General features: G+C 39.8%; 1 protein-coding gene across 1 annotated transcript in view; it reads right to left on the bottom strand.

Annotated features, from left to right (window-relative positions):
• Positions 1-18,207, bottom strand: part of ptcd3 (pentatricopeptide repeat domain 3) — a 36,345-nt gene that overhangs the window by 7,390 nt on the left and 10,748 nt on the right. Inside the window, exons 3-11 of the mRNA XM_079670213.1 lie at positions 9,870-9,909; positions 9,703-9,748; positions 9,536-9,604; positions 8,760-8,864; positions 6,393-6,516; positions 5,511-5,614; positions 4,242-4,406; positions 4,088-4,148; positions 3,305-3,387 (exon numbers count right to left, since the gene is read on the bottom strand). Coding sequence (XP_079526339.1) covers positions 3,305-3,387; positions 4,088-4,148; positions 4,242-4,406; positions 5,511-5,614; positions 6,393-6,516; positions 8,760-8,864; positions 9,536-9,604; positions 9,703-9,748; positions 9,870-9,909 — 797 coding nt within the window. The remainder of the gene's footprint in view (positions 1-3,304; positions 3,388-4,087; positions 4,149-4,241; positions 4,407-5,510; positions 5,615-6,392; positions 6,517-8,759; positions 8,865-9,535; positions 9,605-9,702; positions 9,749-9,869; positions 9,910-18,207) is intronic.

Genomic DNA, 18,207 nt, shown 5'->3' with positions numbered 1-18,207 from the left:
TGTGCCACATGAGTGACTTTCACTGCCACAAAGGGCTGAAAGGGAATTCAACATATATGGAGCCCCAAGGTGTATTCAGTCAAATAGTATAGGTACTTTATGAATAGAATGTGTGAAATACGGGAAACAATCATTTTCGAAATTATTTAAGAAATGATTATATCATTTTAAAATGTTATTATATCACTGTCATTTGCTTGAATGTTTTATTTTATTTAATTTATTTCAAAATGCATTTAAAAAATTTTTTTTATTTCATATGAAATAGAATAAGAGTAGTAAAAGAGTACTTCATAAAATGTGATTTTTATTATACTCCATTTATTATTATGAACATTCTTTTCATTGCATCTTAATTATGTACAGTGGGGCAAAAAAGTATTTAGTGAGCCACCAATTGTGCAAGTTCTCCCACTTAAAAAGATGAGAGAGGCCTGTAATTTTCATCCTAGGTATATCTCAACTATGAGAGACAGGACATCAAATCCTGGTTTTCCTCCAACTTTCTCAAACTGAACGACAATAAAACCGAGGTTCTCCTCATTGGCACAAAATCCACCCTAACCAAACCTGACAGTTTCTCCATTACTATAGACAACTCTTCAATCTCCCCCTCCCCTCAGGTTAAGAGTCTAGGTGTCATCCTCGACGGCACACTTTCATTCAAATCTCACATCAGTAATATCACTCGGTCTGCCTGTTTCCATCTCCGCAACATCAACCGCCTCCGCCCGTCCCTTAACCCTAAGACCACCGCCATTCTTGTACACACCCTGGTCACTTCCCGCATTGACTACTGCAACTCCCTTCTCTTTGGTCTCCCTCTCAAATCCATCCAGACTCCAACTGGTCCAGAACTCTGCCGCCCGCATCATCACCAGAACCCCCTCCATTAACCACATCACTCCTGTTCTTCAGCAACTTCACTGGCTCCCCGTCAAATCCTGTATAGTTTTTAAGATTCTGCTCCTCGCCTTTAAGGCCATCCATAACCTCACTCCTCTGTACCTCTCCGACCTCCTGCACATCAACACACCCATCCACACTCTCAGGTCTTCTGCTTTCCTCAGCCTCACTGCACCCCCCTTCCGTTTAACCACCATGGGGTCTAGCGCCTTCAGCCGCTCTGCACCCCGCCTCTGGAACTCCCTCCCACCTGACATCCGCAACACTGACTCTCTCCCCATTTTCAAATCACGCCTCAAAACATATCTCTTCACACTCGCATATCCACCCTGATCGTTGTCCATCACACATACTCTGTTTTAATTTATTTGGTTATTTGATTGATTTATATACTGCATTATCTTGTTTATGTCTTTTATGCTGGTGTTATGTATTGTGTATCTTGTTTTTTATGCGTTTGTACGGCGACCTTGAGAGCCTTAAAAGGCGTCTATATAAAATAAATGAATTATTATTATTATTATTAAAATGAGGGAAAAAAAATCCAGAAAATCACATTGTCTGATTTTTAAAGAATTTATTTGCAAATTATGGTGGAAAATAAGTATTTGGTCACCTACAAACAAACAAGATGTCTGGCTCTCACAGACCTGTAAGTTCTTCTTTAAGATCCTCCTCTGTCCTCCACTTGTTAACTGTATTAATGGCACCTGTTTGAACTCGTTATCAGTATAAAAGACACCTGTCCACAACCTAAAACAGTCACACTCCAAACTCCACTATGGCCAAGACCAAAGAGTTGTCAAAGGACACCAGAAACAAAATTGTAGACCTGCACCAGGCTGGGAAGACTGAATCTGCAATAGGTAAGCAGCTTGGTATGAAGAAATCAACTGTGGGAGCAATTATTAGAAAATGGAAGACATACAAGACCACTGATAATCTCCTTCGATCTGGGGCTCCACGCAAGATCTCACCCCGTGGGGTCAAAATGATCACAAGAACGGTGAGCAAAAATCCCAGAACCACACGGGGGGACCTAGTCAATGACCTGCAGAGAGCTGGGACCAAATTAACAAAGGCTACCATCAGTAACACACTACGCCGCCAGGGACTCAAATCCTGCAGTGCCAGACGTGTCCCCCTGCTTAAGCCAGTACATGTCCAGGCCCGTCTGAAGTTTGCTAGAGAGCATTTAGATGATCCAGAAGAGGATTGGGAGAATGTCATATGGTCAGATGAAACCAAAATAGAACTTTTTGGTAAAAACTCAACTAGACGTGTTTGGAGGAGAAAGAATGCTGAGTTGCATCCAAAGAACACCATAACTACTGTGAAACATGGGGGTGGAAACATCATGCTTTGGGGCTGTTTTTCTGCAAAGGGACCAGGACGACTGATCCGTGTAAAGGAAAGAATGAATGGGGCCATGTATCGTGAGATTTTGAGTGACAACCTCCTTCCATCAGCAAGGGCATTGAAGATGAAACGTGGCTGGGTCTTTCAGCATGACAATGATCCCAAACACATCGCCCGGGCAACGAAGGAGTGGCTTTTTAAGAAGCATTTCAAGGTCCTGGAGTGGCCTAGCCAGTCTCCAGATCTCAACCCCATAGAAAATCTTTGGAGGGAGTTGAAAGTCCGTGTTGCCCAGCGACAGCCCCAAAACATCACTGCTCTAGAGGAGATCTGCATGGAGGAATGGGCCAAAACACCAGCAACAGTGTGTGAAAACCTTGTGAAGACTTACAGAAAACGTTTGACCTCTGTCATTGCCAACAAAGGGTAAATAACAAAGTATTGAGATGAACTTTTGTTATTGACCAAATACTTATTTTCCACCATAATTTGCAAGTAAATTCTTTAAAAATCAGACAATGTGATTTTCTGGATTTTCTTTTTCTCATTTTGTCTCTCAAAGTTGAGGTATACCTAGGATGAAAATTAAAGGCCTCTCATCTTTTTAAGTGGGAGAACTTGCACAATTGGTGGCTGACTAAATACTTGTTTGCCCCACTGTATGTTGTGCATTTTGGTGCTATTTACCATTATTTTGGAAAATTCTTAGAGTTTTTGGTAGAGCCAGATTCTACTTCATAGGGAATGGCACAGGAATGATAACATTTGAATTTCCTAAATTCCTACATAATTTATTGTTATTATGGATATTTATTTCATAACATATATATTTGTATTATTATTATTATTATTATTATTATTATTATTATTATTATTATTATTATAATGAATTATTCTTTTAACATTGAATTATTTTACATTTTGGGGATCCAACCACTATTTATCTGAAAGTGTAGATCTTGTGCATTTAAATCTTTAAACAAACTTGAACATGAGTTATTATAAGCAGGTCTGATGTCTGATAAGAAAACAGTCTTACAGCGAGAAGGTCCCATCTCTCGTTGTATTTGTCTCTGACGTCTGGAGCTGCGATCAGCAGAGCGTTGAAGATGTGGACGTCAGCTGAAACACAAAGTTTCGTTTTAAGTCTTCTATTTCCAGAGAAAGACTTCCACAGGTTACCTGCAGGCTTTAGAGTCACTGGGACTACTAATGTTATCGTTTGTCATCGTCTCATGGTACGGTCAAGTAAAACACTTAACCTGACAGCAAGACACAATATCATAACCAACACAAACACAAATTTCAAAAATACACGACTATAACACAGACCTTTAACTGCCTGTTGAAATAAAAATAGATGGTTAAATCAATACATTTAAAAAGGTTTGTAGAAGTTATTGAGCATGTATTTAAATTGCCTGCATACAGTACTTTGTATAAGCCAGAATTTTAAAGTAAAAAGGGAAAAATATACCAATTACCTACCATGTCCAACATTAACCCTTTTACACTTTGCAATATGGACAATACTTAGGGTGTATAACCTGTTATTATTAAAATACTCATCATTATTTATGCTAATTGAACATTATATATATTGTAATTGGAAAACGGTATTGTTGTTGGTATATATTGTAGTACAATGTGCCAATTTTTACTTGAAGTTCCCATGCTTATATCCATATTTTTATTTATTTGAAATGTCCGACAGGGATAATTAGAGTTCTCAGATTCTAATGAGGATTCAACCTGCAGTTTCTTTTAAATTGTGTTTGTATAGAAATAATAAGCCATTTTCTCTTCCTGTATTCCCACTCACCTGTCAGTCTGTTGTTGAGCAGGTCTGTGTAAATGCTGAAGGCCTTTGCGTGGGCTCCGTGCTGGAAAGAGACACAAACATATTATATTTAATCTAGATGCAACCAAAATGGCCCCCCTGTTTCAGAACCCCCCCCTGCAGTGAGGGTCCGTACCTTGACCATGCCTCTGATCAGAGCCGAGTAGCAGCGTGTGTCTCTCTCTGGCAGCAGGTTGAAGATCCGTTCTGCGTTATTGTTCTCCTTCCAGCTGAACTTCATGAAGTCTGAGGCCCGGCGCGGCCTCCCCTGGCCCTGCCTCACCTCCTCCCCAGGCTCCTCCTGACACACAGAGGGAAATACACACACTGTAGATTTAATATCATGTCTGAAGTTGTTGGGGAAATACTCAATATACTCTTCCAATATCAGAATAACACATGATAACAAAGGTATCCCAACTGCAGCTGTGTACATGACAGGATGTATGATAACCTAGAAGAGCATCGGGACTGTTTTAGGCATATGATAGCTATGTGATTAACATGATGATTCAGCCTCTGTGGAGATAGACATATGACAGGCATGATCATTTCTGACGTGGAGTTAATATGAACTAAACATTGAATACTACTTTATATTCCTCCATCTTGTGACTGTGTAACTCCCTCTCTTGTATATCAGAATTTGAAGGACACTGTTCAGGAACTAGTTGATGTATGTGATGACTACTTCCATTCTTGAGAGGATCATAAATGCATGGATTGCCTGATATTAAAGCTCAAGCCGGTGACGAGTGAGAGTTTTCTAACAGAAGTCTTCAGCTAAAAGGTGACGGATTTTACTTTTTGTTGACATATTAATAAAAAAGGGTTAAATATAAAGAAATACATAATATTGCATGTTTAATGATTACATTAAATCAGAATACCTTTATTTGTATTTAAATACAATCATTTCTTATATGTTATCCCACCAACCATCTATATATTAATTTACCCACCCACCTTCATCCATTTATTCAATCACTCAGAACATGCATTTCAAATGTTTTGAATCATTTATTTACTCCATACATTCTTTTTTATATGTTAAGTAATTAAAATATATTTTTCAAAATAACGATGGCAATCTTGGGGCATTATAAACAAGATGTATTTAGAATTTGTTATTTTGATTGAACAGTGTACAAAAATAAATTGTAGTAAGTTTGATAATCAATAATAGTTTGGATCTTTTAAAAAATACAAACAAAAGAAAAACGCCCAACTTGTGGTTCTGTTGTGACTATTTGCATATGTACTGTATTTTGTCTTTCACTTAACTCATTATTTATTGGAATTAGATAAAAAAAACAATGGAGAAATGATTGGCAGGTAATTGATAATGGAAATAATTGTAGTTTCTTTGAAATCCCTCCTCAGGTTTGTATCAGCGATGACTCACCATGTCCTCTGACTGCGGCCCCCCCTCCTCCACAGGGTCTCTGTCACAGTACAGACAGATCAGGTCCAACAGGTCATAGGTAGTTTCCATAGAGACCGCTGTACCTAGAAGAAAAGAATAAAAAAAATAGATGTAGCAACATCCCTGAAAAAGAGAACGTGTCTTTGTGCCTGTGCGTTTGTTAGGGCTGCTCGATTATGGCAAAAATCATAATCTCGATTATTTGGGTCAATAATTCATATCACGATTATTAAAAACGATTACCCATTTACTTTGAAAACATAAATTTATTGAAAAAAAAAGGTGTAGTATGTTTTTAACAGTTGATTACCCCGAACTTTAAGTATAATTCAATTAAAAAACCAATAAAAAAATTATATATATATTTTTTTTAAAGGTGGGGTAGGTAATTTCGGAGAAACCAGCTCGAGTGCACTAGAATTTGAAAATACACAACCGGAGAAAATCTGCCACTTCCTTACAGAGCCCCTCCTCCAACACACACGAACGCTCACATGACCAATGAGGGCACGAGATAAGTTTGTGCACAGATGGAAGGCTGACAGGCCGTCTAAAATGATTGGTCGTGCTTTTTACAGTACTACGGCTTCCACAGATGAATTTTTTTTATGGATTTTTTGTCAAAGCACTTAATATATTCATTGCTATCGGGATGTTAAAAGCATGCCATGGAATATAACAAAAAGTGTATCTCGAGCCGGTTCCTCAAACTTAACTACCCCACCTTTAAATAAATAATAATACTAAAATAAATAATCGTTTTATTTCGATTATGTTGTTTTCATAATCGTTGCAAGCCAAAATCGTAATTGCGATTAAAATACGATTAATTGAGCAGCCCTAGCGTGTGTGTGTTCTCACCAGACTGCACGAGTTGGTCGTACATGTCAACAGCAGCTGTAACTTTCCTCAGGCTGACTCGTTCCTTCAGCGCCTCCTCACTCACATCCTCCAGGAGTAGTGACACCGTCTCTGGCATCAGACACTACGCACGCACGCACGCACACGCACACGCACACGCACACACACACACACACACACACACACACACACACACACACACACACACACACACACACACACACACACACACACACACACACACACACACACACACACACACACACAAAATCGTAAGAACAACTGCGGTGCTGAGAAATTCCCACTGCCCTTTAAATCAACTCTATTTATATAGGAAAGCAGTGCAGTGACTAACTCTTTGCTTATTCAAGTAAGGATTCCTATCAAAACCCCCTCAAAAGTATGCACCATACATCCACAGTGGAAGATTAAACAGTGATGGCCAAAAAGAGTGGTGCAAGAATTAGTCCTAAACCCGGAAATGAGTTAGCATTTTAGTTCTTCTGGTTCCCTCGTTGAGTATTCAACGCTTTTTTGTTTTTGGTTAGAAGCCTAAAATAAGGTGTGTGGTTAACACAAGATAAGGTTTTCAGTTTGATATAAAATCCTTCAGTAAATACCCATCATGAATGTCTGAAGCTGCTATGTGTCATAAAGACAGCGGTTGCTCGGTGACTAAATGGCTACTACTACTAAACATCATCATGCTGGACCATTAGCCTGCTTTAGCCTAGCGGTGGTGATGTGAAGCAGGGCTGCCAACACTAACGCATTGAGCGTGAGAGTCACGCAATTAACCCATGTCTCACGCACTCACGCCACACTTGCCTTTCCTCATGCTAAGTTTTCGTCCAAAAATAAATGTATATAAATATAAAAATAAAGTGAAGGAACAGCAAACCGAGCGATCTACGAAATGAGACGGTCTTCTGGCTTAGTTCAGTAAAGTTGGAACGATATTTTCTGATTTCACGGATCAATAACTCATGAACAAAACGTTATTCAGACACAAATGACGTCTCCTAAGTACCGTGGTAAGGTTGACAACGAACTACAATCACATTTTGATCAAAAAAAGCCAATACGCGCCGTCCTCCGAGCTGGACACATTACATTGGTCTCTATCCGCAGCCGGAGAAGAAACGAGTGCTCAGGGACCGTCTGCAAAGTGCAACTCCGAAAAAAGAGAATACATATTCAAATCACTTTTATACAGCTTATTACTACCAAACTCACTACACACATCAATAGTGTCATACTACAGCAAGGAGTTTGGAAGAATATGCTTTTGAATAATTTTGGGGAATATTTATAATGTAAAATCTTCAATAAATATGGCTGAATAACTTTACTATTAGACTATAGTATACAGTATATTTCTACCAAACTCACTATTTGCATTGTTGTTGTTAGCATCTGGTTAGCTTAACGGATATTAAAAGCTGTTTCTAAAACAAGGAGAGGGAGAGCTCTGTCCTGTCAGACTGAGAGATAACTACAGCTCAGTGAGGTAAGGGACTCTCTGTTTAGATACTTAACTTTAGTCTAGTTATCTCAGTGGGTCTCAAACGTTTTGCTCACCATTTATGAGAATAAAACATAAATGAGTTAAACAGTTATGAAATACTATATAACAGTAAAGCAAGAATAAAGTTTAAAAGGTGAGTGATTTGTAAAATATCCATAAAGAAAAAGAAAATCTGTTTACCATAAATTCATTTAGCTCTCGAAGTGCACCAGGTTGATGCATTTAACTTCAATATTTAAAAAAAAAGTCTTCCCGGGGAGCATGCCCTGACCCCCCTAGAGGAGGTGAGGACCCCCCCCCCACACTTATAAAATAGCACTTTACCTCTGCTTACACCTATATGCTATTTTATATGCTGTAAGCTGATTATCGAGCCTTTATTGTAAGAGTCGCGGGTACACTTTGTATGTGCGTATTACACTGTAGCGCCCGGTACATTAATGGGAAACCCTAGTTTGTATATGTTCAATACATTTGTAACACTGTACACATGAACGTTTCTTTTTCTCGGTTAACCAAGAAAAAAATCTCACTCCAAGCTGAACTCAAATGTTGGCACCTCTGCGTGAAGCCATGTGGCCGTGATGTAATTAGTTCATAGCCTAATGTTAGCTTTTTGCTTCACGCTATTGCATTTATGCTTTAACTCTTATACAAGTGGTGTTAACATGTGGAGATGATCCTGTTGAACAAAATGTGGAAGTATCATAAATGTGTGTTTGCCACAGAAATTCCAAAATCTAATGGAACTGCTATGCTAATTTCTCTGTCGGCCTACAAAAAGACATCTTTACTCCAACAATCTGCATATGTGTGTGTCGGTGTCTGTGTGTTCTTACCGGTATATGTGGTTCAGCGAAGTCTGTGGTGAAATACTTGGGATTATTGTTGATAAAGAATTTGGCTGCAGATCTGCCAGACTCCTTAGAGAGAGAGAACAACTTCTGCAGGGAGACAAAACGACACAGGCTCAGTTAAAAAACATATATTACACATATTTATATTACAGCAACATACATACAACAGCGATCTCTTTTGTTGCTCAAATCCAAATGTACTGCCATTCCAAAATGACCACCATTAAGCAGAGATAGAAGAAACTAGCAATACTACAGTATAGCAATACTTGGTTACAAGCTTAAGTCATGCATTAAAAATTGTTCTAAAGTAAAAGTACAAAAGGATTACTATTCAAATGTACCAAAAAGTAAATGTAGTCATTACGCAGTATTTCAAAATCAGATTAAATATATGTATCATAATTATTTATGCATTAGTGTGATCATCACTTCAATGTTGCAGCTTATAAAGTAAATGTGGGGTAGTCCAAATTATAATAAATGTAATAATTTGTTATTTGATTTATACTGCATGTCATACTACTGACTGTAATCTGCAAAATAAATGTATTTTTATTGCAGACCGTATGAAGTATGAAGTACCGTATGAAGTAGCTTAAAGCGAAAATACTGAAGTTAAATAAACTTGAGTAAAAGTACATTACACCACTGTTGTTGCTGTACATACAAATACATGAAGTTGCCTTCAACAACCCATAGGTCCCTACATGAGGGGATAAAAATGACAAATGGGATGGTGTGTTTTTTTGACGTACAAACTCATTAACTGTCCGGGGCGAGAGGAAAGGATCATCCTGGAAGTTGTAGGGATATGCTGTAGGATCCTAGAAACAGAAAAAAATATAATATATGAACAAACAGGCACACAGACAGATAAACTAGCCAACTTTTTCAGTGAAAGTTCATCAGATGAAGCTCTCACCCTGCCCACAGTGGAAGACAGAGCCTCCAGCACCGCCTCTTTGCTCCTGTTCAATGACAAAGGACACATTAGTCTGGCATAAAGACACCTGATGCAAATGTAAAATACAAATACTGACTTGATATACAAGCGTATGTAAATGGGACTATAAGCATATGGACACTTACCATGTTTTCTTCCTGGGGATGACGATAGTATCTGTAGGTTCTGCAACAATATTGGGAAAAAGGTGTGATTGAGTGTAATGTCACCAATATATTACAACGAATTACAAGTAATGCTTTGATGTAGAACAAACCTAACAGACATTTATTCAAAATCTAAACATTTTCCTTAAACTACAATTTTCCAATTTAAAGGATCAGTTATTCTTCTTGTCAACCGAAACCCGGTGCTTTTCAAGCACCAAAAAATGGCCGGTCTAGAAGCAAGAACCGCTTACGTCGGAGGCGGGGGTAGGGGCGGGATCAACCTGAGCAATAACAGTTTATGGCGAGTACGGCAAATGAAAGTTGTAGGAAGCAGTAGCGCTGACAAAGGTGACTAGAACGCAACCACACACTTATTAAAAAAAAAACACTTTATAAAGTCAGCCAACACTAACCAGGCTTTGTGTGATTCTTGTTATTTGCACCCTACTTTGACCATCCGTTCGCTGTCATTGATCATTGTGGAGAGCAGGCAGACGTTTTGTTTTGTATTATAGCAGCTATCAGATGGAATCAATACATGGGCTGCACAGGTTGTCATGTCCGACTATCACAAGTAGAATCATAATGAAAAATACACCGGTAAAATGTGCCGGCTTATGCCACAACAATAGGATAGCAACAAGTAGTCAAGATAGTCAGTTTAGCTTCAGTTGCTATGCTAACATCACCCATTTTATACCAGAGAAACTTTCATAACAGCGTTGTGATGCCAACAGCGGGCAGCACTGCAGTGGTCGGTAAATAAAGAACCGCAGTGACACGTCGTAAAACCCGGAAGTAAACTTCTTCCGGTTTCTTTCGTGAAAAACCAATGCAAATTCTCCATAGGATTTTGGAAAATAGCTCGAAATAAGGTCTGTGGTTGACACATATTTAAGAGAGGGATCACGTTTTGTTCAGCCGGATAGTCTCCACATGTCAACCCTACTTTTATAATTTTTGAATCATAAATCTAGTCGCCAAAAGCGAAATGCTAACGTTATGCTATAAACGAACTACAAGCCAGTACAGCAGCAGGGTCGCACGACTTCAACGTCACGCCAACTTAAGATCGTTTCAACTGACTTGCACTGAAACTGCACTTTGAACACTTTAAATATATTAACATTTTAAACTGTGTACCCCGGTTATCTAGGCCGTTTTTGTTTTGTTTAATGTATACCACGTTTATCTAGGCCGTTTTTGTTTTTTGTATACATGTCACACTGTGGGAAACGGTATTTCGAGATTTCTGGATGTATAACACATGTAGAATTTTTGACAATAAAGCCGACTTTGACTTTCGCGTGCTTGCATATTTTAACAAAGCTTTTCATTTTAGCCACACTGAATTTAACTAGAAGTCATGGCTGTGTCAATTACCAGTCTGATATCGTTTTACAAAGATGACAAGAAGAGTGTAGATGGAGGAGAGAACCACTACAAGTCAGGACACGTAAAACAGTGCAGCCTAGATGAAGGTGTGCTTACCGGTGTTGTCAGGGCTAGCATGAGGGACAAGGTTTATATTGTCGGTGAGGAGTGATAGCAAGAGTACCGTTAACCTAGAGTTAATTTATTCACATTAATTCCCATCAACAAATCCATTTTATGTGTCACATGAAATCTTTATTAGGCAAGGCAAGGCAAGTTTATTTATATAGCACTTATTAACACAAGGCAATTCAAAGTGCTTTACAAAAAATGAAAGACATTAAGAAAATGGCATTTAAAATCAGTCATTAAAAATAAAAGCTAATAAAATAAACATTAAGAGAAAAAATACATGGATAAAAGTTACAGTGCAGTCTAAGATATGAATAGTTCAATTAAAAGCATCGACAAAAAGAAAAGTCTTCAGCCTGGATTTAAAAGTAGTAAGAGTTGCAGCGGACCTGCAGGTTTCTGGGAGTTTGTTCCAGATATTTGGAGCATAATAACTGAACGCTGCTTTAACATGTTTAGTTCTGACTCTGGGGACAGAAAGCTGACCAGTCCCTGAAGACCTGAGAGATCTGGATGGTTCATCATTTAGCAGGAGGTCAGAAATGTATTTTGGGCCTAAACCATTCAGTGCTTTATAAACCAGCAGCAGTATTTTGAAATATATTCTTTGACACACAGGAAGCCAGTGTAAAGACTTCAGAACAGGAGTGATGTGATCCACTTTCTTAGTGTTAGTCAGGACTCGAGCAGCGGTGTTCTGAATCAGCTGCAGCTTTCTAATAGATGTTTTAGTGAGACCTGTGAAGACACCATTGCAGTAGTCGAGTCTACTGAAGATAAAAGCATGGACACGTTTTTCCAAATCCTGCTGTGACATTAGTCTTTTAATCCTAGATATGTTCTTTAGGTGATAGTAAGCTGATTTAGTAACTGTTTTAATGTGACTGTTGAAACTCAGGTCAGAGTCCATGACTACACCTAGATTTCTGGCTTGATCTGTTGTTTTGAACATTGCAGGCTGAAGCTCAGCGCTAACTTTTAAACGTTCTGCCTTGGCTCCAAAAACCATTAACTCAGTTTTATCTTTGTTTAATTGGAGAAAGTTCTGACACATCCAGTCATTGATTTGTTCAATGCACTTACTCAGCGTTTGAATTGGAGCATAGTCTCCTGGTGAAATGGTTACGTACATTTGTGTGTCATCTGCATAGCTATGGTAACTTACTTTTTTGTTCTTCATTATCTGAGCCAGTGGTAGCATGTAGACGTTAAAGAGAAGAGGCCCCAAGATTACTAATATTACACACCAGAAAACACAGAAATATCCATGAAATAAACATACAGTAGCCTATAAACAATTAAAGGGATAATTGGGAAGGCATTACAAATGCAAATATATTTTAAATAATAAAACAATCCCACCACCACAGGTATCTTCAGGAGAAGAGGGAATTCTCTCCACAAAATGTGAATGCCCATGTGGAGAATGGAAATGCAGTCATGCGGCTGCATGAGCCATCTTTGCCATCCACAATTTCAGCTGCACTGACACCCCCTGTCAGTGGAAGAAGCCAAAGGCAGCTAAACGTACGCATTCAATGGAGGAGCTGTTTTAATGTGACTGTTGAAACCAATAACTAATTTAACCCGCTGACAAGAGAGCCCACCTCCGAAGATCGTGACTGGCTGAGGGACAGCCTCGGGGGCAGGTTCTCAAGAATTTCTTGGCTTCTCTCCCCCGAGCCAGAAGAGGAACACTACAGCGTGGAAACACTTACTGTTCCTGAAATTATCAAATCTGTTGGGCATCAGGGACCTGAGGCAATTGTGGCAAGCATGGCATTGTCTGAAGAGCAACAGAGGGCAATTCAGGTGGCTACCACTGGTCAGCGAACCAACCCAAACTGGCATTTGTTCAGGAAAGGAAGGTTGAATGCCAGCAACTTTGGAGCTGTCCTGAGGTCAAAGCGTGTGACTGCTTCCTTTATTGCCAGGGTGCTAGGGCAACAACAGGCCCTTGATGGTGTTTTGTCTGTACAGTGGGGGACTATGAATGAATGTGAGGGCGTCAGGGCATTCACCACTGCAACCCAGATGCAGGTCCATGAGTCAGATTTGTGGCACTCCCTATCAGGATTGTTGGGGGCATCTCCAGATGGTCTGGTAGGGTCTTCCGCTGTGCTGGAGGGAAAGTGTCCCTACAGAGCCAGGGAAATGACAATTAGTGAAGCATTGCAAATCAAGGGCTTCTGTGTCAGTAAGGAAGGAGAAACATTCAGCCTGTGTGAGGAACACCCTTACTGGCACCAAGTGCAAGGTCAGCTTCACCTCACTGCAAGAAAGAAGAAGAAATAAAAAAATGGTGAATCGTTTTTAATTTACATTTACTCGCCTTTGCAATGTTGTGGTTATTAGAGTGCTAGGTTTCCTGTCAGCTCGTCTGTTGGGAAGATATAAAATATAGTTTCATGGAAGTCACACCGTCACATATAAGAGCATTAAGACATACAGTACATAGGCTAAAACAAAACATCTAAAGATATAACCTTGCACTTTGATAAGTCTCGTGAACATTTTCACTATTTTGACATTTTTATAGATGAAAATTGAACTAAAGAAATAAATGGTAGATTAATCGATATTGAAAATAGGTGTCAGCTGCTACACTAATTATAAGAGTTATATTTCTTAATTAATTAAGATAAGATATTAATGTATTGATCCCAATTTGGGAAATGTTTGTGTTGTAGCAGCATAACAAGAAAAACAAAATATAAGTTATTATATATACAAAAGTATGTGAGGTATGGAATATTAAATTGAATATAAATGTAAAATGTACATGTGATTTTACGTCCAAGAGAAGCTATGGAGCAGAGAGTTCTCTGCCAGCCAGAGGTGATTTGTTATTAGTTCAATATGTCAAACTGATTTCCCTGACTACAATCTTTAGTTACATGGTGAAACGTTATGCTGCTTGTACTAATTAGACTTATCATATAAGCCACACAGGTTTTAATAGGATGTATTCATTATCTTTACTTATGTTGCGGTCTTTTCAGCAGCGCCATCTCTAAAACGGCGATACAGTCACTACCCATCATTTACATTTCACCGTGACATGGACAAAAATGTAACGTCAGCTTACCTCATGGCACGAATCCAGACTGTCCTTTGGAAAACATTGGTCGGGAAACGATAGAACAAGCAAGTTTCATGCGAAGACCTGTGGCTGCAACCCGGAGCAAAGCAACAAACCATTGCGTAGCTAACTAGTAGCGCTAGCTTTAGCTAACGTTAGCTAACGAAACGAACTGCCGAGTAAAATTGGAAAACACTGGTAATTAATTATTCTATCATTTGTAAAACTACGGTGTTAAAAACGACAATTTCAAAAATACAGATTCTAATGGTCAGATATAGATATACAGATACTAAAGATAGGCAGGTACTTGATTTCAAGCAGAACACAGGGGAAAACAAACTTAGCGGGAGTGTTTACGTGTTAGGCGTAATGACGTACAACGGCCTCGACAATTTCTGTAGTCCTATTCAGCCCTTCGGTAACAACCATCGTTTTTCAGACACGTAAACTCTTCAAAAATCACCAGTGGGGTCATTGCTGATGTATTTAATGTCGTAGAACAAAACGTGATTTATCTCTTAAATTTGTGTCAACCACAGACCTTATTTCGAGCTATTTTCAAAAACCCTATGGAAAAAATGCATTGCTTTTTGACGAAGGAACCGGAAGTGCTAAAAATGCTAACTTACTTCCGGGTTTTACGACGCGTCACTGTGGTTCTCTATGCCGCTGAACATATTAATAAACAATGAACCACGGCACTCTGGAGAAAAATACAAGAGTTGAGAAGTAGTTATTTAATGTAATCTGGCTCCGTATGATTAAGCAACACGATCATCGACCCGACGCCGTTGGGGAGAAAATCAGCGACGTGAGGACGCAGCAGCGGCAGCACCGTTCTTATTATATATCCATGGGCAGCACCAGTCGGGCTCTCAGGTTTTTGGCAAGCGCTATAGTACCTTGGTTGTCCTCGTATACCTTTGTTTGTGCATACTGGTATGTGTCTATACTTTTGAGAAGCTGATCTAAATAGATACATTCTTGTATAGCTGATGCTAAAGACATGTATTCTGCCTCACAGGTGGATAATGCCACTGTTGGTTGTTTCTTTGTTTTCCATGAGATCAGAGAGCTTCCTTTACTTATATTAGACTGACACAATATCCTGATATGCTATGCCTGTCTGTTGCATCCAAGCGGCAAACTCTGGGGAAGAGCCGGGACGCCAATACGGAAGTGCCACACACTGCAGTTCATATATTGGCCGATAGGGACTGACTGCAGAAAGGAGCAATTTCCATAGACCCCCATGTTAAAATGCCCAACTTTACAGCATAAAAAAACATGTTTCTACCCATGGATGCAATAAATATTATTATGAATATAGTTAGATTCCACCTTCATGATTGTGGATATGTGAGTGAATTGTTTTCTAACACGACCCTTTTATTTATATTAGGTCTTACATTTAAATTTCCCATGAGGCAAGCGGACTCTCTGACTCATCGAACTCTCTGACTCCGCCCTGAGCTGGTTCCAGTCCTACCTGTCTGGAAGAACCCAGGCACTCGCGTGAGGCAGTCGCAATTTTTACAGGCTCCCACTAACTGTTAGCATCTGGCATCTGTTAGCATCTAGCTCTCCTGCTTACAAACATTTAGCCATCCCTGCTTATACAAGTAGTAGTTTTAGTTGTCTGCGATCTGCGGAGGCCTACTCCCACCTTTCGAGTGTGTGCTTGGGTGTTTTTCCCCCGGAGACGTCTCGAAGAGACGGAGCGGCTCCACCTGTTGCTGCCTGCGATCTGCGATCTATGGAGGCCCGCTCGTTGCGAAGAAACGGAGCAGCTCCACCTGTTGCTGCCTGCGATCTGCGATCTACGGAGGCCTGCTCCCACCTGTAGAGTACGGCTGTACTGGAGAGGTTTTTACCCCGGAGTCGTCGCGGAGAGACGGAGTGGATCCACGCTTCGGGCTTGGCCTGCTTCCACCGGGCGTGTGCTGCTATGCGGAGGAGGATTTTACCACGGCTGGGGCCTGCTTTCCACCTGTCCTGGTTCTGCTGTTGCAGAGGCCTGCTTTCACCCCGGGGATACCACGGAGGGACCGGAGCGCTTCCACGCTGCTGCTTTCGCCTGTCCTTTGCTGCTGTGCTGATTTGCTCCAGGAATATCGCGGATACTGTGTGCTGGTCTGGGAAAATGGCCCATATCGGGATTCTGCTGTGCCTGTTAACTGTTTTGGACTATGAGAAGATCTCTAGTCATTCTGAGAAGTCTACTGGATTCAGGTCTGTTCTGCCACCCGCAGTGGGCATCCCCTGCAAAGGTTCGGATGTGTTGCACAAACAATTACCGGTTGCCTTGTCACAGACAATCTGCTCGGCTGCTTGTCTTTTTTGTTTTCCTGCGATGATGGTTCTTCAGGACTGCTTCTTAAGCTCAAATCACACTGTCGCAGACTTTTTCCGTGTTTCTAAAGTAGATGACAATGTATGTGTGTCGATTAAGAGGGAAAGATGCCTGGTTTTTTTGTTGCTATTATATATACTGAAATGTACAACCTAAACCTGGTCTGCCCAGTAATAGTAGTCAAATCGCTACTCCTGCTGATTTTAAAGCTAGGTCTGGGTTGGGTTTCATCCATTTGAATGTGCGCAGTCTGTTAGGTAAACTAGATTTTGTCCGCATTTGGGCGAGTTCGACTGACGCTGACGTCATTGTTTTATCAGAAACATGGCTAAATAAATCTATTTTGGCCTCTGACATTGCCTTAAATGGTTATAATGTGTATCGTTCCGACCGGCCTAATAAAGGTGGTGGCGTTGCCATTTATGTTAAGAATAAGTTCAGTGTATCCACATTAGATTCCAAATCTATCAGTAAGCAATTCAAATTTTTAGCCTTAAATATAGAAGTGGCAAAGGGGCAACAGGTCATGGTGGTGGGCTGTTACAGACCCCCCTCAGCAGTCAAGGACTCCTTGTCTTGGCTAGCAAATCTTTTATGACAGCTAGACTACAAGGAAATAGTGCTACTTGGAGATTTTAACTGGGACTGGTTAACTGCAGTATCAGAGGATTTTAAAAACCTTTGTATCTCCTTAAATGTTACTCAAGATTGTTGACAGTCCTACTCGCCCTAACATTAAGTCCCCTAATAAATCCTGCCTAATTGATCTCATTCTAACTAATGTTCCCTATAAATACTCATCTCTGGGAGTATTTGCGAATGATGTGAGTGATCACTGTGTTGTAGCCACAATTAGGGACACTAATGTACAAAAGCTTAAACCTCGTATTATTATTAAGAGAGACATAAAACATTTTGCGGAGCAAGGTTTTTTTCATGATCTGTTTGGGTTTGATTGGGGAAAAATCGATCGATCGAATGCTGATGTTGAAACTGCATGGTCTTATTTTTATCTTGGTTTTATGGAGATCGTTGATAGACATGCACCCCTGCTTAAATTTAGAGTAAAGAGACGAGACAATCCTTGTCTCTGTCTAGTCTCCTTCATGAGAGAAACAAGGCCTGGGCAAAGGCTAGGAAATCAGGCTCAGAGGTAGAATGGCTGTGTTTTAGGCCGCTAAGAAATAGCTTCACTTCACATGTGAAAAGTGCTAAGTCTAAGTACTATTTGTCAGTTACCACAGAAAACCTAAATAATCCTAGGAAATTTTGGAAAGTCATAAAATTAATTGCCTTACCACAGCATCTGGCACTATATCTGACAGGGCCACCATGTTAAATTGCTTTAATAAGCATTTTGTATCCTGTGG

This window comes from Notothenia rossii (genome assembly GCF_949606895.1).
Source record: "Notothenia rossii genome assembly, chromosome: 3".
Lineage (NCBI taxonomy): Eukaryota > Metazoa > Chordata > Actinopteri > Perciformes > Nototheniidae > Notothenia > Notothenia rossii.
This window is presented reverse-complemented; position numbering and strand designations above follow the sequence as displayed.